Raw genomic sequence first — 25813 nt, 5'->3', positions numbered from 1 at the left:
GGACTGTTTTCTAACCCATAATGTGATTTTCTCTCACTGGAAGCCTGCCACCCATGTCCAGGAAGTCCATGTCTCTCTGCAGAGGCTCATCTTTATTAATGTCATCCACTTGTGTTTATTGTTTAGCATTACTGTGTTAGCTGCACCCAACATCCTCCAGATGGCGCTCTCATTCATAATGATAAACGTGCTTCACATATATGGCTTGTGTCTGGCATGTGAAGATCTAATCCCTATAATGTCCCTAATGTCTGCATTTGGTGACTATATTAATAAAATTATATAAATTTTATAGACTATATTAAAATAATTGTATGTAATTACTTAAGAGACTTCCTGCTCTCATGCTTAAGTTATGTTTTCACTTGTCTAATTTTAATCAGGAAAATATTTCACATTTTTTAGGTTGGTATTAGCTTATATATATATATATTTCCTGAGTCTATTTCCTTATTAAGTGCTTTATTAGGCAGCATATTAACTAAAATGGAATCTCATAAGTGAGTGAATTTAAGCGCTCTTTTTATAACATTTCTGTCAACTCAATTTTCTCACTGTGTTCATCACAATGCATATTAGGATGACGTATTCATGAAGCGATAAGTCCTTCGATTTGATCTTTTGTGTTAGAAGCGGTTTGATGGCTTGTCGTGAGGCTCTGTCTTGCTAGGCTTTGTAACAGAACTCTTATCCCGAGTTTAACCTTCAGGTTTCAGAAGAATGAGAGCAAGCACACACTTCCGCACTGATTCTAGCCCCTCTGTTTGTGTTTGCTGATGATCTTTGACCTCTGGAAGTTGGAATTCAGGGGAAGGACATTAGCGTTACGCCATCAGACGCACCCTTTCTGTTCAATGATTAAGCCATTCATGTTGGCGCTCGTTTTCTCTTCTGTTGTAAACTACCTTGTTACCTCCTGTTTTCTGCAGACCTTGATGGAAATAAATCTTGTGATGTCATTTCCATCAAGAGGTGCACACATTTTTGGTCAAGATCTAGTATTGACAATGCAAGAGTCAAGACTCTGTAAAGTCTCCTCCAGCACATCCCAAAGACTTTCAATGAATTTAAGGTCTGGGGCCGGTTTCACAAAGCTATTTTAGACCGGTCTATAGTGTTAGACAAGACAAATAGACTAGTCTAATTCACAAAAATAAAGACTGACTTCATTTAGTCCAAAAAAATTAGACACCTTACCCCCAGGCTAACTTAGGTCTAAGACTCTGTTACCTTGGCAACCAGCAGTAACAATCAGTTACATTACAAACAGCCAAAAGAAAAGGAAAAATGGCTCATAATTTAAACATTTCTTCTTGTTACTACATTCTCCGCTAAATGTCCCAAGTAAAATGTCCTTGTAACTGTTATACTCCTCCAACAAACACATATTTTCTGCTGGGGTAAACTGCACTGAGCGGTTGAATGCGCCTACTCGATCCGCCATGTTTTTTGTTTTGAAAAGTGTCTTAATTTACCCAGAATGCATTGCAGTGTAGTCCTACTTAAGATAGTCAGAGTCTTAAGTGCTTTGTGCAACGGTCTGGTTTAGATGTCTATCTGAAGTCTGACTATCTACTATATCTAAGCCATAGTCAAAGTCTATCTTTGCGAAACCTGCCCCTGGACTCATTTGTGAGTTTCATGTGTGAAAATGATTCTTCATGCTCATTACAACCATTCTTTCACAATCTGAGCCTCATGAATCTTGAGGTGTTTGGTGTTTTATGCCCTCAACGGCGCCTTCCAGGCAGCGAAGGGGATGGGTAGGTTTAAGGTTGAGGGTAGGGTTAGCTGCCTCTAAGGAGCCATTGGGGGCTTAAAACACCATCGAGCGAATCTTGACATTGTCATCCTGGAATATGGCCATGATGTTCTTCCTACATGGTTGTTCAAGAAATGAAAAGCTACGCACTCCATCAATTAGGGTTAAAAGAACTGTTGCCAAACATAAAACATGCTAGAAACATAATAATCACTGCAATAATGATCCAGTCATAAACTCTTAAGTATTTGACTATTTGAGTCCAAACAGCAACTTTTCTTTGGCCGGACAGTGTATTCTCAGAGCTAACCAATAATGTTGAACCACAGTGTTCGTGGGCTGGTTATGTAGTGACTGTTATGACAACTGTCCTCAAAACAGTGGAAATGCAGGGAGAGGATTGCAGATTTCAGTAAAGGGGGACATTTAAATGTTGCTTTCCTTTAGTGTTTCCTGTTTCTATGTATGTCCAGATCTTGTATTCATGTCTGTCTACGGTCTGCATGTTCTCTGCTCAATATCTCTAGCGTCAGTGCGGACGTTATTACCCATGAAACTCCAGCCCTCCTCCATCTGTTTGCATATGTTCTGATGTGAATGCATTATGATGTTCTCTTTTTCTAAGCAGGTTTGTTCTCATGAGCCATTAAGAGCATCTTGATCCTCTCTCACCCCTTAACCTCTTTTCTAACCCAATGAGCATTGCTTTCCTTCTATGGCTGTGTATGAACGTGTGACATGCTCTTCAGCATAACATAACTTTAACTTTCCGTAACATGTAACCTCCACCTCTTTCTGTGAAACACTCTGTGCCCTTAACTGAAGATGTGGGCTCAGTATATAATGGTTATGGTGGTCACGATTACTTGAACTGAAATCCAAACCTCAGTTAAGGGACATGAGGTCAGTGTAGATGAGGAAGTGAGTCTGGCGAACGGTGCACTTCTTGTTTCACAAAGGCCACATACACACGGCAAAGTTTAGGGAATGTCGGATGCATTGATGCGGTTAACAGTCCACATGCATATTCATAATACAGCAGTCGGTCCTTCTTCTCCACTAATGATAACCACTGCAACGTATGAGTCGCGCATCTGTAAACAAGAAACATGATGCGAGCAGTTTATGTGAACACAGTTGTAGATGTAGATGGCATATCTATAAATAACCAAACTCTGTAGAGAACAGGAATTCAACTGCATGTGTATCAGGGTATCAGTGTTATAAAATAATAAATCAGTTTAAGTTTTACTAATTTTGTTATTTACCAGTTACTAGGTTTTTAATTTGTTGTATGTGTCTATAATTAGTTATTAGTTCATTTTGTTAATACATATGACAAATAGCTCTTTTTCAGATTTTATTTTCATTCAGTTAGCATTTATTTAATTTGAGTTGAGATTAAACCATATGAAGATTTTATATCACGAAATAATTTCGGCACATTTTATATTGAAAACCAACAAATAATAAATACAATTTTGTTCGCATAAACATTAAAATTAAAATTATAATATTGACAACAACAACGGCCATATTTGAAACGAAATACTTACAACATGACATTTATCTGCGACATGTTCAAATCAATTTTACAGTTCACATTTCAGCCTTTAAACCGTTTTTTAAGAAAAGCAATGAGTCAAAATGATAAAGTATTAAAGGTATTTTATCTGCTCTGTAAATAATTCTAGATACCTTGTTATACGAATTGTTCAGATTTTATAATGCACATCAGATTATTTTCCATCAATCGGTTAAAATGTACAACTTTGCATACAAATCCAGACCAATTTTCAGGGGCAGAATAAAAAATGCCCCCTCTCTGACAGTAGGTGGCGCTTACTGAACAGCAGAAATAGAGCTGTGTCCCTGTGCACTTATAAACACTACTTTATTAGGCACTACACAGACATAAGATGAAGACAGTCAGTTCCCATTCCATTCATTCATTCATACATTTTTATAATCACTCAGCACTCGACTGTAAAGATTGTAAACGTTTGTAGAGGTTGTAAAACTTCACTGCCTTCTGCCATGTTTTCACACACAATGAAACCTAAGCTGCATGCTGTTGCTTTACTTTGTTTAATGCTGGACATAATTTACCATAAGGTTTTCAAATCACGGGAATCAAATACGGTTTTAGTGATATTTCAAATATTAAATGGTAACGCTAACCGCCAGGAGTTTTAGGAAACCTATAACCGTTTCATCCCTAATTTCACTTTTTAAAATTGGTTTTAGTTAACAATTATAGCTCTAGTGTGTATGTGGCCAAAGTCCTCCTCTCATTTCTGGGATGTGTGTATGGGATCAGTGAACACCAGAGCCGAGATCAGTTCTGTCCCTGTGGCTCTTCTGATGGAAACCCTCGAGGTCATCAGAAGCAATCCTAATGAACTACTGCTCAAAGCTGCTGCCATCACTAACATGATAACATGATTTCGTTTAGAGGATTAGTTCACACCAAACAAGGAAACATCTGTCATGATTTACTCACTCTCACTCAAACCTGCCTTTTCTTTTCTTATGTGAAACACAAAAGGAGATATTTACTAATTTGTTCATGCTGCTCTTTTCCACACAAAGAAATTGAATGGAAACAAAAGCTGTTGAACTCCAGAAAACAGTAAAAAGCACCATAAAAGTGATCAGTGCGACTCTTAGGGCTGCAAGATCATGGTTAAACTAATCATAATTATTTTGCTAAAGTTATAATCACGATTGTTCTCATTTGAGACATTTCTTTTTTTACATTTTATCAGATTTATTGCTCTTTGGCGTGAATTGTAAGCTGTTTATGCACATATAGACCTATGAAACTAAACAAAAATTTAGTTTTTGTTTAATTTAGAAACTAAACTAAATTAACGTTACTTTCTAATTTGATGTGATCATCATTTTGAAAATAAATACAAGTGCGTTTCCGATGACAGTCAGCACTAGCCATTGAAGTAACGCTTCATATTATAACCGAGAGAGGTTAGATTATTCATTAATTGTTAGATTAATTGGGAAAAAATAAATCTATAGATTAATCGATTGAGAAAAAACTGTTAGTCGCAGCCTTATGGTCTACTTTTATCATTTCTTATTTTTATAGCTCAACAGCATTGATCCACATTCACTTTCGCTGAATAAAAAAGAGCCTAAGTGAGTAAATGACACATTTTTCATTGCGTGTCAACTATTCCTTCAAGAATACTGAAATAATCAAACTCACTTAGTGGAGTAATAATACTAGACCTGTAACAGCACCAATAACTTCAACCTTAAACTTCACACGTGGTGAGTCTGACTCCTGATTGGTGAGCTAGAGGTGTGATCTCCCCCTCTTATCCTCTCCATACTTCACAACTTTGTCATTCTTAACCATCGAAAGCCCCTAAACCAGAGTCTGCCCCGACACGCACTCACAGGACATTGTGTCTCAGTTCATTTGTAACCCTCTCCTGCCTTTTCCTCCCACCAACATCCCCTTACCAACCCTCCATTCCAGGACAGAAAGTTCTTCAAGGGCTTCTTTGCAAAAGTAAGTTCTGCTGTGTGCATTTATGTACAGTCCCAAATATACTCTATGCAAGTACATCAACGCAAGCTTGATTTCACATGTTGTTGCTTCAGAATTATGTGCAGTTGCAGTCGTTATTGAAACACAAGTAGATGCTGCAAAGTGTGTTATGGCGGCCATTAGATTAGGATTTTTCTGCAGTCAGTTTTCTCTTTCAGTTTATCTATACAGGCACGATGGAAGAGAATCATTGCCATCCTTTGAGTAGACGTTGACCGATAGTGGATTTTGCGGATACCGATAATGAAAATCACAAAATATTTTCAGATAGCCGATTTTTTTTTTTGGCTGATAGTTTTTAAAATCAATAATATGAATGAAAACTTTTAACATTAAAGTAAAATAGCGCTGAGTTTTATTAGAAAATACAACAATGTAAAATATAACAATAATGCCATAACAATTAGAGTGTTTTGGAATTATTAAAATAAATTAAAATACATTAAAAAATTGCTAAGCTAAAAAACACAGACATGTTTCTTTTATTTTATTGTCATATAAAACATAAAAAAAACATGTACAAGAAGGGGAGAGAGAAAATGGGATAGAAATAAAATCAACTCATCTTTTTAAATGTAATTTTTGAATGGAAATTGCGAATTGAAAATACGCCCAATGGAAACACGTCAATTTCACATAAACTCACATGTATCGCAAAAAAGTGTTTACGCTCGCATGAGGTGCTTTTTCAGGCAATTCGAAAAAGGAATATTTCGCAAAATTGCAATGGAAACAGTTTTTGCGCATTTACAGGTCACCTGATGTAGATGGAGCGGTGTGTTTCATTAAACTCATAAAAGATAAAAGTATTACGGGAATACTGGATTCTAAACAACAAAGAAATGCCACAATTTATCAAGACCTCGAAGCAGAAATGAGGGAGAAACACCTCACATGTGCAACTCACAAGTATAAGTGGTTTTCCTTGCCATTAATGCTTGAATAACACGCCTACGAGTCTCCTTCCATTTAAAATAATGTCTAGTGCGGCGGCTGGGATACGTAAACCTACCAACATCTGTTGCCATGATTTTTGGCCATTTCACAAAAAAAAATGGCGTTTTAGTCGCATAACATCGGTTAATGAAAACGCCGTCATTTCGCAATAGTTTTTTATCGACATTTAGAAAACATTGCAAAAGTTTTGCGCAAATCTGTAATAGAAACTCAGCTACTGTTGATTTGAACCAATAACCGGGAGGTCCAGAGCAGCGATGAGTGTGGATTAATCAGTCACAGTGCTGAGGTCTTTTACCGCCACAGCAACTAAGAAGTATTGCACGATTGCAGTGCCTTGCTCAAGCTTTCAGCTCTGTGTTTGTGTACTTGCATAGAGTATGTTTGTGGCTCAAACATGTGTGAATGTGTGTCCACTTTTTTCCCCACTGATAGATTAGTTTGCTCCTAAAACACGCCTGGAGCAATAGAAGAGTGTGTGCAAAGGGGCAAACTGAGTTACACAACTCATTTGTTTCCTTTCGTGTAACGAAAATGTGTGTTTGTGTGTGTGTAAGAAAGAGCTAATTTCTGCACTTAGGTAAGTGTGAACACGCAGCTCCCCGAATCAGGATGTGTGTGTGTTTGAATGCTTACTTTCTGTTCTTTCCTTCTGGTTCACGCCAACATGCCTGCTTCTTCTAACCTTCTCAAAACTCAATGTTTTTAACTTTTCTCTATTTTCAGGTGTTGTTGGTAGATGAAAGTACATTTGTGTGAAAGTCGAGGAGGGTGAAGGGCCTCAGCAAGGGGAACTTGTGGGAAAATCAACTCTCTTCTCTTTGAAAGTCTCTCTTTTCCCTCCATCTCTCATTGTGTGTGTGTTGTGTGTGTCCACACAGGCGGGTAAGAAGGCCGTGCGAGCCGTGCTCTGGGTGTCTGCAGATGGCCTGAGGGTCGTAGATGACAAGACAAAGGTACTGAAGGACTCCACACTGACCTGAGATGATCCACCAGATCCCACAGTACAGATGCTCATAGTGAAGAGCACTTGCTCACTGCAGTTTGATGCAATCACTATTTCATTTTAAGGAAATCATCCAAACTGGTTTTGTGAAACAGACCAGCCGATTAAATGAAAAGATGCAATTCAGAAGAAGGGTTTTTTCATGAACTCGTGTCGACTTAATGAGAGCTCGTGCACATCAGGATTAGTATAGTTAACTAAAACTACAACCATACTTTTTAAAATTCAAAATAAAATATTTATACAAAACATTTTTTCAGCTACTAAATTTCTCATTGTCATTTAGTTTAACTTGATGTACCAAAATAACTAAAAATAAAAATAAAAAAAATGACTAAAACTTTTAACTAAAATTAAAAAGAAAGCTGAAATACAAAAATTAAAAAACTGTATGTATGGCTTTAGAAGACATTAAAGTCCCCCTGTGGTGAAAATCAAGTTTTTAATGTAGTTTATATGTCTATGTGGTGTTTTTAATATGCTTTAAGACAAACCATGTGTAAATTCATAAGTCGACAGCATTGCTGAGTATTTTCTCCTTAAAACTGCAGTGAACCAAAGACAGTCTTTGAAATCGCTGGTGTTTCTGACGTCACAAACTACCTTGTAACCAATCAGATCAACGTGTGATCGTCAACGAGTGGATCTCTGAGCTGAGTGAGTGAGTGGAGGCGGGGCTCATTTACATATTCATAGAACCGCGTATACTAAATGAGGCAAGGGTGTCGAGTTACATTCAAGCTATTTTAAGGCATGACATTTGTTTTTTTTTCCAAGGAAAAAACTTTTAAATATGTAATTTTGTTGATCATATGAGTTTAAAGGGATAACATTATTGACTACCGGGGGACTTTAAATATACTGACCAGTAGTTATACTTTTTATAATGCTCTTGCATCCTTTAATTCTTTGATCCCATTCATTGAAAATGCACAGAAAAGAGCATATCTTTAAAATGTCTTTTTGTGTGTGTGTGTGTGTGTGTGTGTGTGTGTTACATGGAAGAGGTTTGGGTCAACATGAGGACTAGGTGAATGAAGCAGTTCTCCTATATTCATGCACACTTATCATATTCATCTGCCGCCTGCTGGTGTGAGCCAGTCATTGCTCATCACTGCATGAAGGCCTATGCGTATGAAACCATCTGACAAACATGTCAAGAAGATAACCACAGTTCAGTTTGTTTTATGTGAGGTTTATGCATTATAATAATAATAATAATACAGCAGTCTCCTCAAGCAGAAACACTGACTGAAGAAATCAGCTGGACGTGTGTGTAGACTCCGTGATCAGAATCTCTGTCCACCCAAAGCAAGCACTGATCACTGCACACACGTAATGAAGAGATTAAAGACACTGACTGACTTTTAAAATGTACAATCTTTTACTGATGCAGATTTCTACGAATGCAGAAATTCCAAAAATTATAATTGTTTATAAATCTGTTGTCAACAAAAGAGAAGCTCTCCCTTCTGTTTTACAGTACAGGAGTAAGTAGTTTTAAAATTGTATAAAATAAAAATCAAACTTAAATCCACATTTAAAGCTGATATTTAAGTCCCTGTAAGCTGAGTTTGAGTCCCTGATGACAGTGTGACTGCAGATAAACTGATGTATGACTGATGAACACTGGGTGTTTTCAGACCTGTAGATCGTTTGCTTTGTTCTGAAAAAGGGGCTTCATTTTTAAAGGCATTGCATGGATTTGCTCCAGACTATCTTTCAAAAATGCTTACAGTATATGAACCTGTGATCCTCAGATCCTCGGATTCTTTTCTTTTAATAATACCACAGTAAAACTAAAATATCCGATGACGCTGTGCTTCTCGCGTCTGGAATAACCTTCCAGAGGAAGTACGACCTGCTAAAAATAGTCTAAATTATTACATATTTCTTTAGTCTGGCCTTCCTGTAATATCTTATAATGCTTTTTATATATTTCATATGTTTTCTTCATTTTTAGATATTTTATGCCTTTATAGTTAATCCTTATAAACTTTATTCTTATTCTTGTATTTTAATGGGTCTACGTTCCATTGTATCTATTGTTTTTTTGCCTGTAAAGCACTTTGATTTGTTTGGAAAATTACTATATAAATACATTTGCTTGCTTAATGTGTTACAATTGTTGCATTTTCTTCTTGGTTTGGTTAGTTTTTTCACAAGGCAACGTTTCAAAGCTTACCAAAATGTGTTTATACAAGTCACATGTGCGTAAAACGTCCTCTTATTGGTCAGAGATTGGTCGTCATCCGTCAAGATGGATTGACATTTATGTTCCACTGGCTTATTGTGGCTTCATCTGTAGCTGTCGTGACAAAACATTGTGCGTTTGTGAAATAAAGAAAACAAACAGGACGCCACTGGTTTCCTTTCCGGGACGTTTGTGGAGCGCGTCACAAAAATGTATGGAAACTCAGCGTATGGGCCACTAGCAAGCTCCAAACAAGCCAGCTGTGAAAACACCCTGAAACACAATATAGATGTCATTTGTAATGACTTGCATTTTGCCTGTTTTGTTCTCAGGATCTGATTCTAGACCAGACAATAGAGAAGGTTTCCTTCTGTGCGCCGGATCGTAACTTTGAGCACGCCTTCTCCTACATCTGCAGAGATGGGACCACACGCCGCTGGATCTGCCACTGTTTCATGGCCGTCAAAGACTCGGTGAGCGCTCTCACTCCTGTGACAGGTCATGGTCACAGACTTATGACCTTTCTTTTTATTAATGTCTCTTCATATACAATTCAGTGTCTGGAAAGCTAAGAACGAGAGCTTACAAATTTGCATCTTTCAAATGCAACTTGTCAAGTTGCTAGAAAAAATCTAATTGTTCTATATGTTGTTAATTGCACATAATCTTCATGAGAACCATATACTATTATGGTCTTTGTGTTGTCATTTTGTTAGGAAGATTAAATTTTGTGTCTAAACATTTTATGTATATCATGAAAAGTACAAAGTACAAATAGCATGAAATTAAATGTAAATATATGGATTACAGGATTTCACAATTACAGGAATAAATACCAAATTCATTGCAGTGACAACAATATAGACTAGAATACAACGTTAAATCTGCACTAAAATGATCAGACAGTGCTGAGGAGGTGCTCTCATCACTTCATTTATATCACACACTACCAGACAGTCTCTTCTGCTCATCAAGGCTGCAGTTATTTGACCAAAAATACAGTAAAAACAGCAATATTGTGAAATATTATTACAAATTAAAATAGATGTTTTCTATTTGAATATATTTTAAAATGTATTTTATCCCTGTGATGCAAACCTGAATTTTCAGCAGTTTCTTAATACTATTTTTGTTATCATTTCTGATTATTCTCAGTTGTGCTGTTTAATAAATTGGGGGAAACAGTGATGCATTGTTTTTTAATAGAAAGTTCTAAAGAACAGCATTTATTTGAAATAGAAAACATTATAATGTCTTTACTGTCACTTTGGTCAATTTAATGCATCCTTGCTAAATAAAAGCATTATTATTATTTTTCTTTAATTATTGTGTGTGTATATATAATATAATATAATATAATATAATATAATATAATATAATATATATTAGTATATTAGGGGTGTAACAATCACTTATATATCACAATACTGAACTCATGATACAATGTTATTGTTATAAGACATTATGATAAAAGGTTAAGAAAAAATGTTCTGTTGTGTAAAATGCTAAATTTGATATTACATTGTGTGTGTAAATGAATAAGCTTGGACTTGGGTGCTGGAAACCCAAAGCACAGGAATAAAAATATTCATGATTCTGAAGCTGAAAATACAGAATTATTTTAGACGAATATGCTTGATCTCTGTCACTGACTAGATATACAGTATTTAAAATAACGTAGGCCACTTTTTACTGGTAACATCAGACATTTGGCATCATCAGGACACACAAATATTCCCCCATTGCATTATTATACATTATATTCAACATTACATAAAGTAGTTTAATGTAGTGCTGACACTAAAACTCAACACACAATACATATTGTCACTATCCAAGGCACATATTGTTGCATTTTTGTATTGTGATATATTGTGACACAATATATTGTTACACTCCTAATATATATATATATTTATTTATTTATTTATGCTGTGAAAATGAATAATATTCTAATATAATTAAATGTAATATAATGTAGTTTGATTAAAGACACAAATCTTGATTTGGTGTGAAGAAAGCGCTTTGACTGGTTTGTGTGGTCGGTGTTGTCAGGGGGAGCGTCTGAGTCATGCGGTGGGCTGTGCGTTTGCCGCGTGTCTGGAGCGCAAACAGAAGCGGGAGAAAGAGTGCGGGGTCACGGCCACTTTCGATGCCAACCGCACCACCTTCACGCGGGAGGGCTCGTTCCGCGTCACCACAGCCACAGAGCAGGCGGAGCGAGAGGAGGTCATGCGGCAGATGCAGGACAACAAGAAAGGTGCGTTTCAGAGACTGACCATCTGGATCTGGGGTCCAGGGAACGGATGTACATGTGTTTACAAAGTTTTTATACACTACCATTTAAAAGATTTTTGAAAGAAGTCTCTTCTGCTCACCAAGGATATTTTTATTTGATCAAAATGACAGTAAAGCACAGTAATATTGAGAAATATTATTACAATTTAAAATAACTTTTCTATGTGAATATTATTTAAAATGTAATTTATTCCTGTGATCAAAGCTGAATTTCAGCATCATTACTCCAGTCTTCAGTGTCACATGATCCTTCAGAAATCACTCTAATATGATGATTTGATGCTCAAGAAACATTTATGATTATTATTATCAATGTTGATTTTTGTGAAAACTGATGCAGTTTTTCAGGACTGATGAATAGAAAGTTCAAAAGAACAGAATTTATTTGAAATATAAATCTTGATTATAAATGTCTTTACTGTCACTTTTGATCAGTTTAATGAACAGGTTTAGACATCTAATGGGTCTTTATAATGAGCAGTATAGGAAGAAGTAACTATACTTGAGGATCCTTAGCTTTAAAGTCTGAAACCCTCTGCATTAGATAACAAAATATCAAAGCAAGCGCACTCAGATTTACCTTTTCTTTTCTGGACTATTTTTGCAATGACTTTTAACCAGCTGGTGTCACATTCAGATTTTTAGTGGATCAGTAATAACATCTATTTTTATGATCAGTTATACAGTCACTTTTTTGTTTGGTTAATGTTTTTATTTATCAATGATGCATTAAAGTGACTGCAAAGACATCAATAGTGCACAGATAAATGTTTGATTCATCAAAGAATCATTAAAATAATGTATAATGGTTTCCACAAATTAAGCAGCACAGCTGTTTTACACACTGATAATAACCAGAAACATTTCTTGAGCAGCAAATCAACATAGAATGATTTCTGAAAGATCATGTGACACTGAAGACTGGAGTAATGATGCTGAAAATTCAGCTTTGATCACAGGAATAAATTACATTTTAAAATAAAATTCTCAATTGTAATGATACTTCACAATATTAATGTTTTTAATTGCATTGAGAAAAAAATGCAGCCTTGGTGAGCAGAAGACATCTTTCAGAAAGATGGAAAAAATCATTCTGACCCCAAACTTCTGAACGGTAGTGTAGTGGTGTCATTGGCAATGGTGTTGGTCTCTCCTCAGACTCTGAGTGTGTGTTGAGCATCTCCTCTGGGGGCGTCTCAAACCCTGCGGTCTCCCTCGCGGGACCCAACGGCTCGTCGTCCTCGCCGCCTCTGCCCATGAACACACTGGCCCCTCAGGACGCCAATCCTCACGCCATCCCTCGACGCCACGCGCCCGTGGAGGCTCTCGCTCGCCAGGGCTCGTTCCGCGGCTTCCCGGCGCTCAGCCAGAAAACCTCTCCCTTCAAACGACAGATGTCCCTGCGCATGAACGAGCTGCCGTCCACCATGCAGCGCAAGTCCGACTTCCCCAGCAAAAACACCGGTGAGGCTCTTCAACTTCTCTGCTCATCACCTTTCCAGATCAGTACGCTTTCTATATACTGTATCTACAGTAGTCAACATTTGAAGTGGATCAAAACCTTTCAATAAAGTTATACATGAATTTTTAACAATACCCGTTCTTGTCTTAGGAAACTTTGATGAACTTTTTTGATCCACTTCAAATGTTGACTACTGTGTTTCGTAGAGCTGGGCATTGACTTAAATTTCACAATTTGATGCGATTCACAAGCTTGTAATTCGATTAAATTTGATATCGATTCATTTGGATATACAGTATATCAGGTACAGTACGTACATTTTTCTCAAGGAAAAAAATCTCTCAACTAATGCTGTAAACTATAGAGTGGACTCTTGTCACTCGGTACATTACTATAATGTTAACAACTGATTTGGACACAAACATTTAAATTACACATAAGGCAGTTTATATAATAATAACTTAATTATAATAACTTTTAGTGCATATATAGCAAAATGCTCCTCTCTAAGGTTATTTTTCTCTAGCTGACTAATGAGTTTATGGACATTGAATGGCTTTTCGGAGGTAAATGTGACATTGTTTACAAGCTGATTTATTGACGTCTTTCCGCGGTTGAAACATTTCAGTAAGTTGTACTGTTTCTTTTCAACATTTCTTCTGATTTTCATTTATATTTATTTAATTCTGTAACTAGTAGTAAAGAGGAAGAGATGATCGGTTCACGTTAGGGGTGGGAATCACAGGGTGCCTCACGATACAGCAATTCTGCGATAGTCGATATATTGCTAGAAAATCCTATAAGGATACATCACAATATCTGTCTAACAATGAAAACAAAAATGCCTGTGAAAAGTGCAGGTTTTCTCTCTTTATTCAAGTCCAAACTGTTAGAAAACTGCACAAAAAGTTTTTCAGTCTGTAAATTAAACATTTTCAATGAGATCAGGATGATCGCGCTGCAAGTGGCTTTGCATGTTCGTGGTATTACCCATGTACTTTACTTTTACCTGGCAGTTCCTATATATCGCATGCTCTGTTGATTTTGTTTGTAAATTTGGAGTGCTGTCAGTACAGAGAACAACGACAAAAATCGGTGTTGCCTACACCGTGTTATCCTCTTTTTAAAATTTGCACCCTGTTGACTTAAATGGGGCAAGTTTTAAACCTTCATATCTTTCACATCTACTGCAGTCAGATTCACCCGTGTTCACTCTGAAGGAATCACTCACATGGCTGTGCACTTGTAATGACACATCAAGGATGTAAAGCAGGTTTAAAACTTGCCCCATTGAAGTCAACAGGGTGCAAATTTTAAAAAGAGGATAACATGGTGTAGGCAACACCGATTTTTGTCGTTGTTCTCTGTACTGACAGCACTCCAAATTTACAAAAAATTGACCGGAGTTCTCCTTTAACTCACTTTATGTTCACGTTTCCCTCATTCATGTGTTGAGCGCCACCTCGAGGAGCCATGAAGTAGCGACGCTGGAAGCAGCCAAATCTATTTAGAGCGCCTTATTTTATTAATTAAAATATCAATATTTGGTGCCAGCGTATCGAATCTCGTATCGCACAGAGAAGGACAACGATATATTGCTGTATCGATATTTGGTCCCAACCCTAGTTCACGTGCCGATCAAGTCAAGTCACCTTCATTTATACAGCGCTTTAACAATATAGATTGTTTCAAAGCAACTTTACAGTGATAATAGGAAATTACAGTAACAGATTTTTGGCAGATTGTTTTACAGCAGCTCTAGAATAAATGTATTGTCCAGCTAAAGGTAGTTTTGATTGATTCACTTCCATTGCAAAGATCATTAGTAATTAACTTAGGGGACGCTAACACGACACCGTTTTAACTGAAAACAGAAAACGTTTAATGTGATCAGTTCACAAAAACAGCGATCTGACACGCCACATTAAAGACATTGAAAACTGAGACTGTTTCATATCAAAACTAACAAAGCAAAAAGCTTATTGTGATTATAGGATGGGAGACACACTACAAATAATGTTTAGTGAAGTTTTGTCCAGTCATCAACTGGAAACAGCGTAGACTAAAAGATTTGATTCTTGGGATTTAAGAATCGATATTGGTTCATCAAAATGAGAATCGATTTAAATCGACAAATCAGTATTTTCAACCCAGCCCTACAATACTGGATGCCCGTCTCTTTTTCTCCTTCTCTCTTTGTTCCTGACGCCTTAACAGTATTGTTTTGTTGCCTTGAAGGCAGTGAGTTGGTTTGAGGATCTGTAGACAGTGACTGTTGTGCTGTGTGTTTGTCAGTGCCGGAGGTGGAGGGTGAGAGCGACAGCATCAGCTCTCTGTGTACTCAGATCACATCCACCTTCAGTGGGCCTCCAGAGGACCCGTTCTCCTCGGCACCGATGCCCAAACACACCTCCTCACCGCAGTCGCCCGCTGCTCCAGGTCAGCCTCACTCTCACACTTTCAGTGGATCTGTGTGTGTGTTACAGATTCACAGTTTTTTTATATATGTATATATGTGTGTGTATATATATTAACACACAAACATTTTGATATATAAATGTATTTTTAAAATGTAATTTATTCCTGTGATGCAAAACTGAATTTTCAGCATCGTGAGTGAGTGAGTGAGTGAGTGAGTGAGTGAGTGAGTGTGTGCGTGTGTGTGTGAGTGTGTGTGTGTGTGTGTGTTTGTGTGAGTGAGTGAGTGAGTGTGTGTGTGTGTGTGTGTGTGTGTGTGTGTGTGTGTGTGTGTCTGTCTACGGATTAACTCATCGACAACTAGCTAGTAAATTAGTCAACTAATAAAAAGCCATTACTAATAAAAAGCTTATGTTGTGCAGTTTGAGGAAAGATGGATTTTTGCACCATATATACAACAAGCTCATGTGATCCAAGGCTAATCAATACAGACCCAACACATTCACTACTGCCAGAACTAATCATCTAGTCTTTTCAATCCCTAATGTGTGTGTGCATGCCTATGTGTTAGCACTCTTGCTTGTGTCCGGCTCTGTCTCTAATCTACTCGTCGTGTCACTCCTGTCTGCTGCTGTAGTCAACGGTGCAGTTCCTGCCTTCCCGCCGCCTAGCGTCACAGTCTCCGCTGCCGCTAACTCTCCCGTGCTGCCGCCCCCGCTGCCTGTGCGAGAGACTAACCCCTGGGCCAAGACCCCAAACACAGCCCACACAGCACATATAGGTAAGACACCTGGGCTCCCTGTGCTGCGGACCATGCAGGAAAGGGGCTAGAAACTCACTTTAGTTTGTAATGCAAGGTTGTACTGTACTGTTTCATCTCAAAATTGCATGAGATGAAATGTGTGCATGCATCTAAAATCACAAAAATGTGTCATTTCAGCTGCTAACTGTAGTTGCAACTTGCTCAGTTATTGTCACAGTCCGATATTTATGTCAGAAATATATAGTACTTTTTTAAATTAATGTTTCCTGTACTTATAATGTTAGTATGATTTTTACATAAAAAATTCTCATCATTTAGAAATAAAAGGCATTTTTCCTACCTTTGCATATGAAATAGCTAGTATTACATATGGAATCCTCAAATACTTTTAGCTCGTTTTTACTATTACAGCTCTCAAGGTTAACTAATCGTGAAAAGTGTTGATTATAGCATTATATTTAGATCGTGGCATGAAAGGTTGCAGTGAAGAGCATTGTAACCGATCACAGACATGTTGAACGCATGAATGCAGTGATCTCGTCATTGCAACTCAATTTCTGCTCACTAACGAATGCTTTCATAATAACTAACAGTGCAAACACGATGTAAATAAGAGATTCGTTGATTATAACGGGAGTTTTGGCGCGAGTCCAGAACTCAGTCACTGATAAACTCACGCTGTGTGATTGACAGCTCCAGTGATTGTAAAGGGAGTGTTCTTTGATCGCTTTCTGTATATTATTTAATCACAATTTAAATACCAGACTATTTTCATGCTACTAAGAGAAATAATGTGAAGTTGATCATTTAGTCTCTGGCTTCATTTACTGACGCATAAACAGCAGTAAACGATTTTTGAGACAAAGAACATCTGACTGTACATGAATCATTACATATCAGAAATCACTGGTCACAGATCAGGCATTTGAATTAACATGGTTGCTTACATGTTTGGCATTGCTGATGGATCCATATCGTAAAAGTCTGTTTGCAAAGCCTGCGCCGAAATTGCGACTGATTTACCAAAGAATCCACAGGAAAATGTTCCGAACAAACAAATAATGCTCAAGTGAGACATTCACATAGTTGAAAATAAATAACCACATTCCTAGCATTAGGATCCTTTGGAAGGTAATGTTATTTTTAGTCCAGTGATCCTGCATCTCACTAACTCGTCAGTGGGCGGGGCCAAAGATGCGATGATGTAGAAGTAGGCGTTGATCTTCTGCGGCCTTTCATCGCACTATTACGTCATAATGTAAAAAAATCCGAAATGAGTCGTTTTCGGAGCTTGGTTTTATATAAAAGCTTCAGATACCTGGGTTGGCGACTGACCAATCAGAATCAAGTATTCCAGAGAGCCGTGATATGATAAACCAGGGGTCTTCAACGCTTTTTAGGGCAAGAACCCCTTAGAGTTAGAGACGCTAGAGACGTGGAGCAGGGACCTACGATACAAAATGTGTCAAACACAGCTAATTATTAACCATATCCCCTTCGATATTAATAGAAACTAACTATATTATGATCAAGAATAAGTTACATTTTAAGACAATAGATCAGAATTATACACGTTGTTGTTGTTGCACATGCATCACTGTCTGTATATTACTTTCATTGTTAAAATTGAGATTTATGTATCATAATAAACAACATGTTGCGATAAAAATCAATTCATTAGTTGTTTGCAGTTGTTTTAAATTATTTTAATGGATTTAGTCTAGTTTTATTTTATTTTATTAATCAGATGTACAATTCAACATTTACCTGATCTTTAGCTACTAGTTTATTAAAAAATCACATTTTAATTTGACTGTCAGATGGAAAATTTAAGAATCAAATCACTGAGTATGTGAAATGAGTGCGTGTGCTCTAGTAAATTGCAGATGTAATGTGTAGCAAAGGCTCCACCATGACAAGAACAGCAATGTACAGTGATGCATTTAAGATTAAACTAAGAAGTCATTACTTTTACAAATAATTGGAATGGAATTAAAAAAAAAAAAAATGTATACAAATTTTTTCTAGTAATCTATTAGTCTGCATTTACATTCTGCGTATCTATTTTGCATGCCATATTTGTGTCCCGTGCAAGTTATCACTGTCAATTGCAATTTTGAGAGTGAATCCTGCATTAATAGATGTCACTTCCACAATCTTTCAGCATGTAATTGGCCATCTGTCCTCTTAGCAGCATGAAAAACAATACTTTTGTTAAAGGGCACCTATTATGACTCTTTTCACAAGATGTAAAATAAGTCTCTGATGTCCCCAGAGTATGTATGTGAAGTTTTAGCTCAAAATACCCCACAGATAATTTTTTACAGCATGTTTAAATTGTAATTTTTTGGGGCTCAGAAAAACGCGCTGTTTTAGTGTGTGCCCTTTAAATGCAAATTAACTGCTGCTGCACGGCACAGGGGGCGGAGCCTCACGAGCTCGCGCTTCAGTCAGGACAATCTCATCTGATAATATCAGAACAGAAACTCTCAGTTGCGGTGTTCATTTCGACTCGGAGTCGGACAATAATGCCCACAGAGCCAGAGAATATATGCTGTATGGACATAGAACAGGTATAGTTTAGTTTAATTATGGTTATAACTTATTTGTCATCTGCTTTTATCCACTAATACAAGCCTGCTGTAGCAAAACCCGTCCGAATGATGACCAAAATATACTGACGATTTCAGTGAAGTTTATTGTACATCACACAAAAGATGAGCGTTAGTTTTACTCCAGAGAATCTCTGTAAGAGCTGAATAAACACAGTATAAGAAGTGCGCATTAAAGTCTTATCCATAAACTCTCTCTCTCTCTCTCCCTTTCATTATCAACAACATACACAGCGAAGTACACAAAACACTCGTTACAACTAACAGTAAACAAATATACACACCTTTTCAGTGGGTGCTAAATAAACTGGTAAACCTTATATCCGTAAAATGACTCGAAGAGCTGTCATAAAGAGCGCGCTCGCACTTTAATTTCTTCCGTGATCAGTCACGTTAGGCCTGTTGCTCCGGAGAGTGTAAGCTTGATCACAAACAGTACAGATCCATCCTTGAGTGACAACGGGAGTAAATGAAGACTGCTATGTTCATTCTTACATCCATCAACAACACACCTCAATCGCTTAGGAGACATTCTTGTCTACAGGCTCAAGCGTCGAACAATGGCGGACTCTGTGTCCAGCTCACTCAGGGCGGGTCTAGGCTCAAACTGAAGTGTCACTCAACAGTCGTGGGAGGGGCCTGTGCAATTCTACGTCACATTGCGCCGAATCTGAGAACAGCTCATTCTGAGACAGTGCTTATGATTTATTGAGATTGTAAAAAAACCACTGGGTGGATTTTTATCATTCTAGGGTGGTTTTGCTCACACACTGCCAACACACATTTATGTTCAAACACCATGTAAAAGTGAATTTTGCATAATAGGTGCCCTTTAAATGGATTTATTTATAGCTATAGCCTCGAAAGCACGAAAGAGCACTCACTTTACAATCACTAAAAAGCTGTGACTCATCTCAGTTTGCAAGCTCACAATGTTCCATCAAAATTAATAAAGTTGTCTACACACACTGCAGTCTCTTACTTACATCGTGTCTTTCTTTGTTAATGATAGGATTCGCGAGAGCGACCAAAACTCGTCACCGAACTAAAACTCTGGCGTTTTGAGCAGTGAGTGGATTCTAACTTAAACACCTCTGATTTGGACATTGCCTTCAAGAGATCAACAAACATGTCTGTGATTGGCTACATTTCTCACCGCTGCAAAAACACGCTGTAAATAGGAACGTTTCATGTTCTCCAGAGCGCAAACTCAAAAACGCAATGGAGTTTCGCCAATATTGTTAAATTATTACTGTATCAACTGAGGGTGCTCTTGCTTTTGTTTCAGAGTGCTTATATTTTTTGTCAAGAGTGCACAAATTTGACTTTGTGATGTTTTTTTACCCATGTTTTATTTTATTTTTACAAAAAAATGTTGTGATCAAAAATTTATTTGAGGACCCCACATTGGTTGAAGACCCTTGTGATAAAAAATAACCTTAACTGATCAAATAACAGTCAAGTTAATACAGTATCGTTATCAAATAAAAAAGACAAACTTTCAGATTTTGCTGTATTTGGCCGAGCAGTGGTTTGGGTGGCTCGCCAATGTATTAGATTTCTCCAGTACATAAAATAAGTAAGCTTGACCAGAGTTCTTGTGGGGAGAAGAATTTATTGAAGGTTTGTAGTGTCCTTCAGCAGCGATGTTAGCATGTCGCTATGAGACAGAACTTTATACATGAAGACAAATGGGCTGCAAACAATAGAAAACTGTAAGGGCCTCCCACAGGAGATTGATCTACCCTGCAATCTACTCTGAGCAAGGCTGTTTCTTTGCCAGTTTCTATGGGCCATACATCTGTATGGGCCATTTGGTTCACACCTTTACAGACACAAATAGAGTTGATTACATCTGAGGCACAGTAACAATGTAAATGCATCTGACTAAAGTTAATTGAAAATACACATAATCTTTCACGATGATACCATAAATATATAAGTCTGGGATATCCAATCCTGCTCCTGGAGAGTCAACATTTAGCTCAGAGTTTTGCTCCAACACATCTGGAAGTTTCTAGTGATCCTGAAGACCTCGATTATCTGGTTCAGGTGTGTTTAACCAGGGCTGGAGATAAACTCTGCTGGAAGGTGCCCTCTAGGAGCAGAATTAGACACCCTTGCTCTAATGCCTGGTACACACTGTATGATTTTGGGCTGTCCCAGACGAACGATGACCAATCGTGGTGATTTCTGTGGTCGTGGCTCCTAAATGATGTTCCTGGATCATAGAGTGAGAGAGGCTCAAAGATGGCCATTATCACAGTCTTGAGATCATTTTCTGACAGTGTCAGAAATTTAGCATGATCATCACACATACCCCTTTTCCACCAAAAAAGAACTGGTTCGGAACTGGTGCTGGTTCAACTTGCAAACCTTCTCAGAACCTGTTTGTTTTTCCACTGACTAGAGAGCCCAGCGAACAACGTCGTTACGTCACTGTGTACGTTGCCTTACGTCTTAGCTTTCCCAGAAACGCTTGTGCCAACTTCAAGCATAACAATTACAATGGTGGACTACATCGTCTTTCTGCAAATGTTTCTCCTGGCTTTGCGATCCTATATTGGGGTCAGAAGAAGACGTTTAGAACACATTTGTGCTGCTCGTCTGGATTACTATAGACGGAGGTTACGTTCGAGAAGAAGTTCGACAATAACCCCGCCCCCTGCTCCCGACGTAAGCATGACGTGGTAAAAGAACGGTTCTAGTCCAGCAAAGAGTTGGTGCCGCTTTGGAACCAATTTTCCTGGCCGAGAACCGGTTCTTTGGCTGTCGAAACACAAAACACTGGTTCGCAAGTAGGCATCGGCTCCGAACTGGCACCAGTACTGCCTTGGTGGAAAAGGGGACACAGTGTGTTTGCTGCTATGTCAACGTCTACTGACGAGCCAATAAAAATGCAACATGAGCGTACGCGACGTTAAAACTTAAAACTACTTGCCTCAAGCTCCATTTGCAAAATTGACATATACATACGTTATATAAGTCTAGATAATGTGTTTGTCTGTTTTTCAGGTTTTCAAATTAGAGCACATTTTTAATGAATCCATTGTCATTTCAGTCTTGTGCTGCATCTCAATTTGCCTACTTATACTACGCCCTAAAAGTATTCACTCTTTTTGTGAAGAAAAAGTACTTTACTGAGTGTGTAGCAGAAGATTAGACACATTTTTGGGACAGACTATCACTTCTTTTACGGTTGCTCTCTGTCGCATCCTGTCACGTAAACTGACCTATCAATCATCTTGTCAGAGATAAAATCCTCCACATTTAATTAACTTAAATTAAATTTCCTACCGTATCGGAGAGAAATGCAGTTGCATGTTGATCTGCCAGTCAAGGGTCTTTCATGCGACTCTCCTCCTATTCATGCATAACGATGCATTTAAAAGTTAATGGCCAAACAGATCTTTATAAAAGTTCATGTTGTTGTTGCAAATTAAATATAGCACAGATAACATTACATAAATATTTTTTATTAGCTTGAATGTTGATTATTAGTCACTCAAAGCCCTTTATCTAAACCTCTACTGAACCGTCGGTCGCGCACATCCTCCATGTTTTGTAGTTTTCTGAACACTTTTAGCTCGTGTTTGTAGTTCTGAACTGAATCCTCTTTCAAAGCACAATGGGTTGTGGGCAATATTAGCCGTTATAGTGAGCACAGATCCACACTTCGAAAATCCACCGGAAATATTAGACCATCCGGGGCCTTCTGGCATAGGCTACTCTTTTCAACATATACTATGCGTTGGGACGCACTTATTTTAATCTCACATACTGTTTAGGATGTATAGTATGGACATTGAGATGCAGGGTTGGAGTCGATTCTGTTCAGAATCAGGTGTGTTCTTCCTTAGTGTATAGTATGCGAAAAACAGTACACCAAAAGAGTAGTATGTCCGAGTATCATCTCTCGATTCCAAAAGCCTCGGAACTGAAGAATTCTTTTTAGAATCGAGTGGAACCCTCCGCAGAAAATCTTTAAACTGTAACAGCCTAGCAGAATAAATGGCATGCTTAAAAACAATCTTCTTGTTTTTTTCCCATAGGGAGCGAGTGGCCAAATCCTGCACCTGCCGTGGGAGCCCATCCTGCAGTCAGCGCGACTCTCTCCACACCCTCCTCCTCCCACAAACGCACGCCATCGGAAGCGGACCGCTGGCTGGAGGAGGTGTCCAAGTCCGTGCGTGTCCACCAACCTGCCGGCGCCGTGAGAACCGACACGCCTCCCGCTCAGCAGGCCTTCCCCCCCCCTTCTGCCCCCTTCATCCCTCCACCTGCCCCTTCTGCCCCCTTCATCCCTCCGTCTGCGGTCCCTGCCGTTCCCCCCCGCCAGCCGGCCTTCCCAGTGTCCAACGGGATCCCCTTCATGCAACCAAGCTTCCCGCCGGTCGGCATCACACCTTCACAGATGGTGGCAAACGTGTTCGGATCCGCCACGCAAACCCAACCCATCCCGGTGCCTGTTCCAGTTCCCCAGTCCTCCCCGTTCTCCACACCACCACAACCAGTCCAGTTCGACACCCAAACCGTGTCCAGCCCCTTCGGAAAACCATTCCTACCTCCGGTGTCCAACGCCACAGCATTGCAGCCTCCCAAAAGCAGTGTGGCGTTTAACGGGGCGAGCAACTGGGCGGCTCAGTCTAATGCAGTTCAGCATCCAGCCGATGCCTTCGAGGCCCAGTGGGCCGCACTGGAGACCCGCTCGCAACAGCGCACCGCTCCTTCGCCCACAAACCCCTTCTCCAGCGAGCTCCACAAGACCTTCGAGATCCAACTCTAAAGACACACGGTGTGGCCGAGAGTCACAGAGCGACGCGATGAACATTAATGCAGAGACGACTATAGAGTGAACGACCCGAAACCACTTCAGCTCCATATCTCTCCCTCTCTGTCTTTCGATTTCTTTGTCTGTTCGTCCATGTTTTGGTTTTTGCTCGTGACATGAACAAATGGAGACGAGGGGGTTGATGAAGGTGCCCCCAAAAACGGTTACGCCGTATTTGTGTCCGAGATTAATCAGAGCGACAAGAAGATGGTAAAAGGATTCTTTAGATGCTCTAATGCGACCCCTATATTATGCAGGACTCCCTGGACCTCGATTGACCAGTCTCACAGCGCCCCCTAGCAGGCTGGATGAATGAATGCTCCCCATCAGAAGGACGAGGCACTTCGCAGACCTTCCGGGTTCACAAGGTTCTTGTAGAACTTTGCAATCAGAAGAGGAAGAAGCAAAGAGAATGCCAAAATCTTTATTTTTATGCATTAAGTATATTTTAAATAGCTTTGAAAAATTTACTGAAGAGCTGTAAATAATCTTTCCAAAGGTGCAGGCTTATTTTGTGTGCATACAGGAAAAGAGCAAATATATATATATATATATATATATATATATATATATATATATATATATAGGCATGAGGGATGGTTTTCATCTCTTTCTTTATTCGGTTTTAGTCTTCTGGCCACCATGCACAGTTTGGGATGTTGTAGATAACGGAAATGGACCCCGGCCGGGTTTGAGGACCTTTAAATCACACAGGTCCCAGACGATGTTATCTGTCTTTTATGCTGTCATTTTAAGCTTATTTTTTGTACTATAGTATCAGTACTTTGATTTCTATTGCAACATATTATTATCATTTTTTAGGACATTTTTAATGAATTTTAACACTATTGAAAGTGTCATCTTTTATTTTATTTTGATAAGAAGATATCTTATTCATTTTAGCACAAGCACTGTACTAATCGATCATTTGGCCACCTGTGGCATTAGTGAGCTACGATGTTCACTCTCTTGAAATGACCTGTGGTTCCAACTCTAATATGATTGCAGTGATTTTTTTTTTTTTTGTTCTCTGCTTTTCATGCAATCCCATCAACACTTTTGTTTTATCAGACATGAAGATGATTGGCCCTGTTTTTAGGTTTTGATTCCATTTTGTAAGTATTGCATTGTATTATTCCAATTCTTTACGAAAAATTTAATCTAAAAGATTGAATAAAATGTTGGTGGTAGAGGAAAGCGCTTCTGTGTGCTTCTGTTCCATGATTTGCTGTGTATTCTTGTATCTGTGAACATTGTTTTGCAAGTAAATAAACATCATCATAAGATGAACTGCATGCTTTCGCCCAAGGGAAGCAAAAGAGATGCTTCTGAAACTTCATCCACAGGTCTCGAAGTTGGAAAAATATAGATTTATGAGTTATTTTATGCTATGAATTAATATATTTCACCTGCACACGAGCAGGGACAGCAAGTGCACATCGAGTGCATTATTTGGGAAGGGATCGCCTGTTACTCAAGTCCAATTATATATCGAATGGGTAAAGAAAGGGACTTGATGGCATGATATTCTCTAACTGGTCAAGTATGCTGAGTCTGAATAATTCTCTTATTTTCTATTGTGTATCACTGTATTTTCAGTTCAATGACTATTAAATTCTTTCCATATTATTCAGGTGTAAATTATTGTCCGCCACTGCTGAAACAGACATGCTCACGTCATGTGGTATCTGATACTTTTAACAACTATTAAATATTGTTTAAATCATTTTAAAGAGGGTATTTTGCTGGGTAAGTATCTATTAACATGCCATTGCATTAATCACTTTGCACAAACATACTGTTTATTATTCAAACATCTCCAATAAGACAAAAAAAATGTCATTCTATTTGAATTTGGCGTAACTGGTGTTGACCTTTCTGGAGGACGAACACTTTAATGTGTAATTCTTCAATTGCATGTTTAGAAAATAAGTGC

At 38.3% G+C, this 25813-nt stretch overlaps 1 protein-coding gene across 4 annotated transcripts in view; it reads left to right on the top strand.

Annotated features, from left to right (window-relative positions):
• numb (NUMB endocytic adaptor protein) overlaps nucleotides 1-25506 on the top strand; it is a 68381-nt gene extending 42875 nt beyond the window's left edge. For 2 of the 4 annotated variants that reach the window (XM_084096242.1, XM_084096243.1), the window contains exons 4-11: nucleotides 5265-5297; nucleotides 7175-7249; nucleotides 9826-9966; nucleotides 11549-11753; nucleotides 12950-13255; nucleotides 15549-15692; nucleotides 16309-16452; nucleotides 23099-25506. In XM_084096242.1, the coding sequence (XP_083952368.1) occupies nucleotides 5265-5297; nucleotides 7175-7249; nucleotides 9826-9966; nucleotides 11549-11753; nucleotides 12950-13255; nucleotides 15549-15692; nucleotides 16309-16452; nucleotides 23099-23832 (1782 nt within the window). In that variant the 3' untranslated portion in view covers nucleotides 23833-25506. The remainder of the gene's footprint in view (nucleotides 1-5264; nucleotides 5298-7174; nucleotides 7250-9825; nucleotides 9967-11548; nucleotides 11754-12949; nucleotides 13256-15548; nucleotides 15693-16308; nucleotides 16453-23098) is intronic. The other 2 variants (XM_084096244.1, XM_084096245.1) reach the window with 2 other exon arrangements.
• The last annotated feature ends 307 nt before the right edge of the window (nucleotides 25507-25813 follow it).

Source organism: Abramis brama, assembly GCF_963993115.1.
Source record: "Abramis brama genome assembly, chromosome: 21".
Taxonomy (NCBI): domain Eukaryota; kingdom Metazoa; phylum Chordata; class Actinopteri; order Cypriniformes; family Leuciscidae; genus Abramis; species Abramis brama.
Note: the sequence above shows the minus strand (reverse complement) of the source record. Positions and strands in the feature narration are given on the sequence as shown.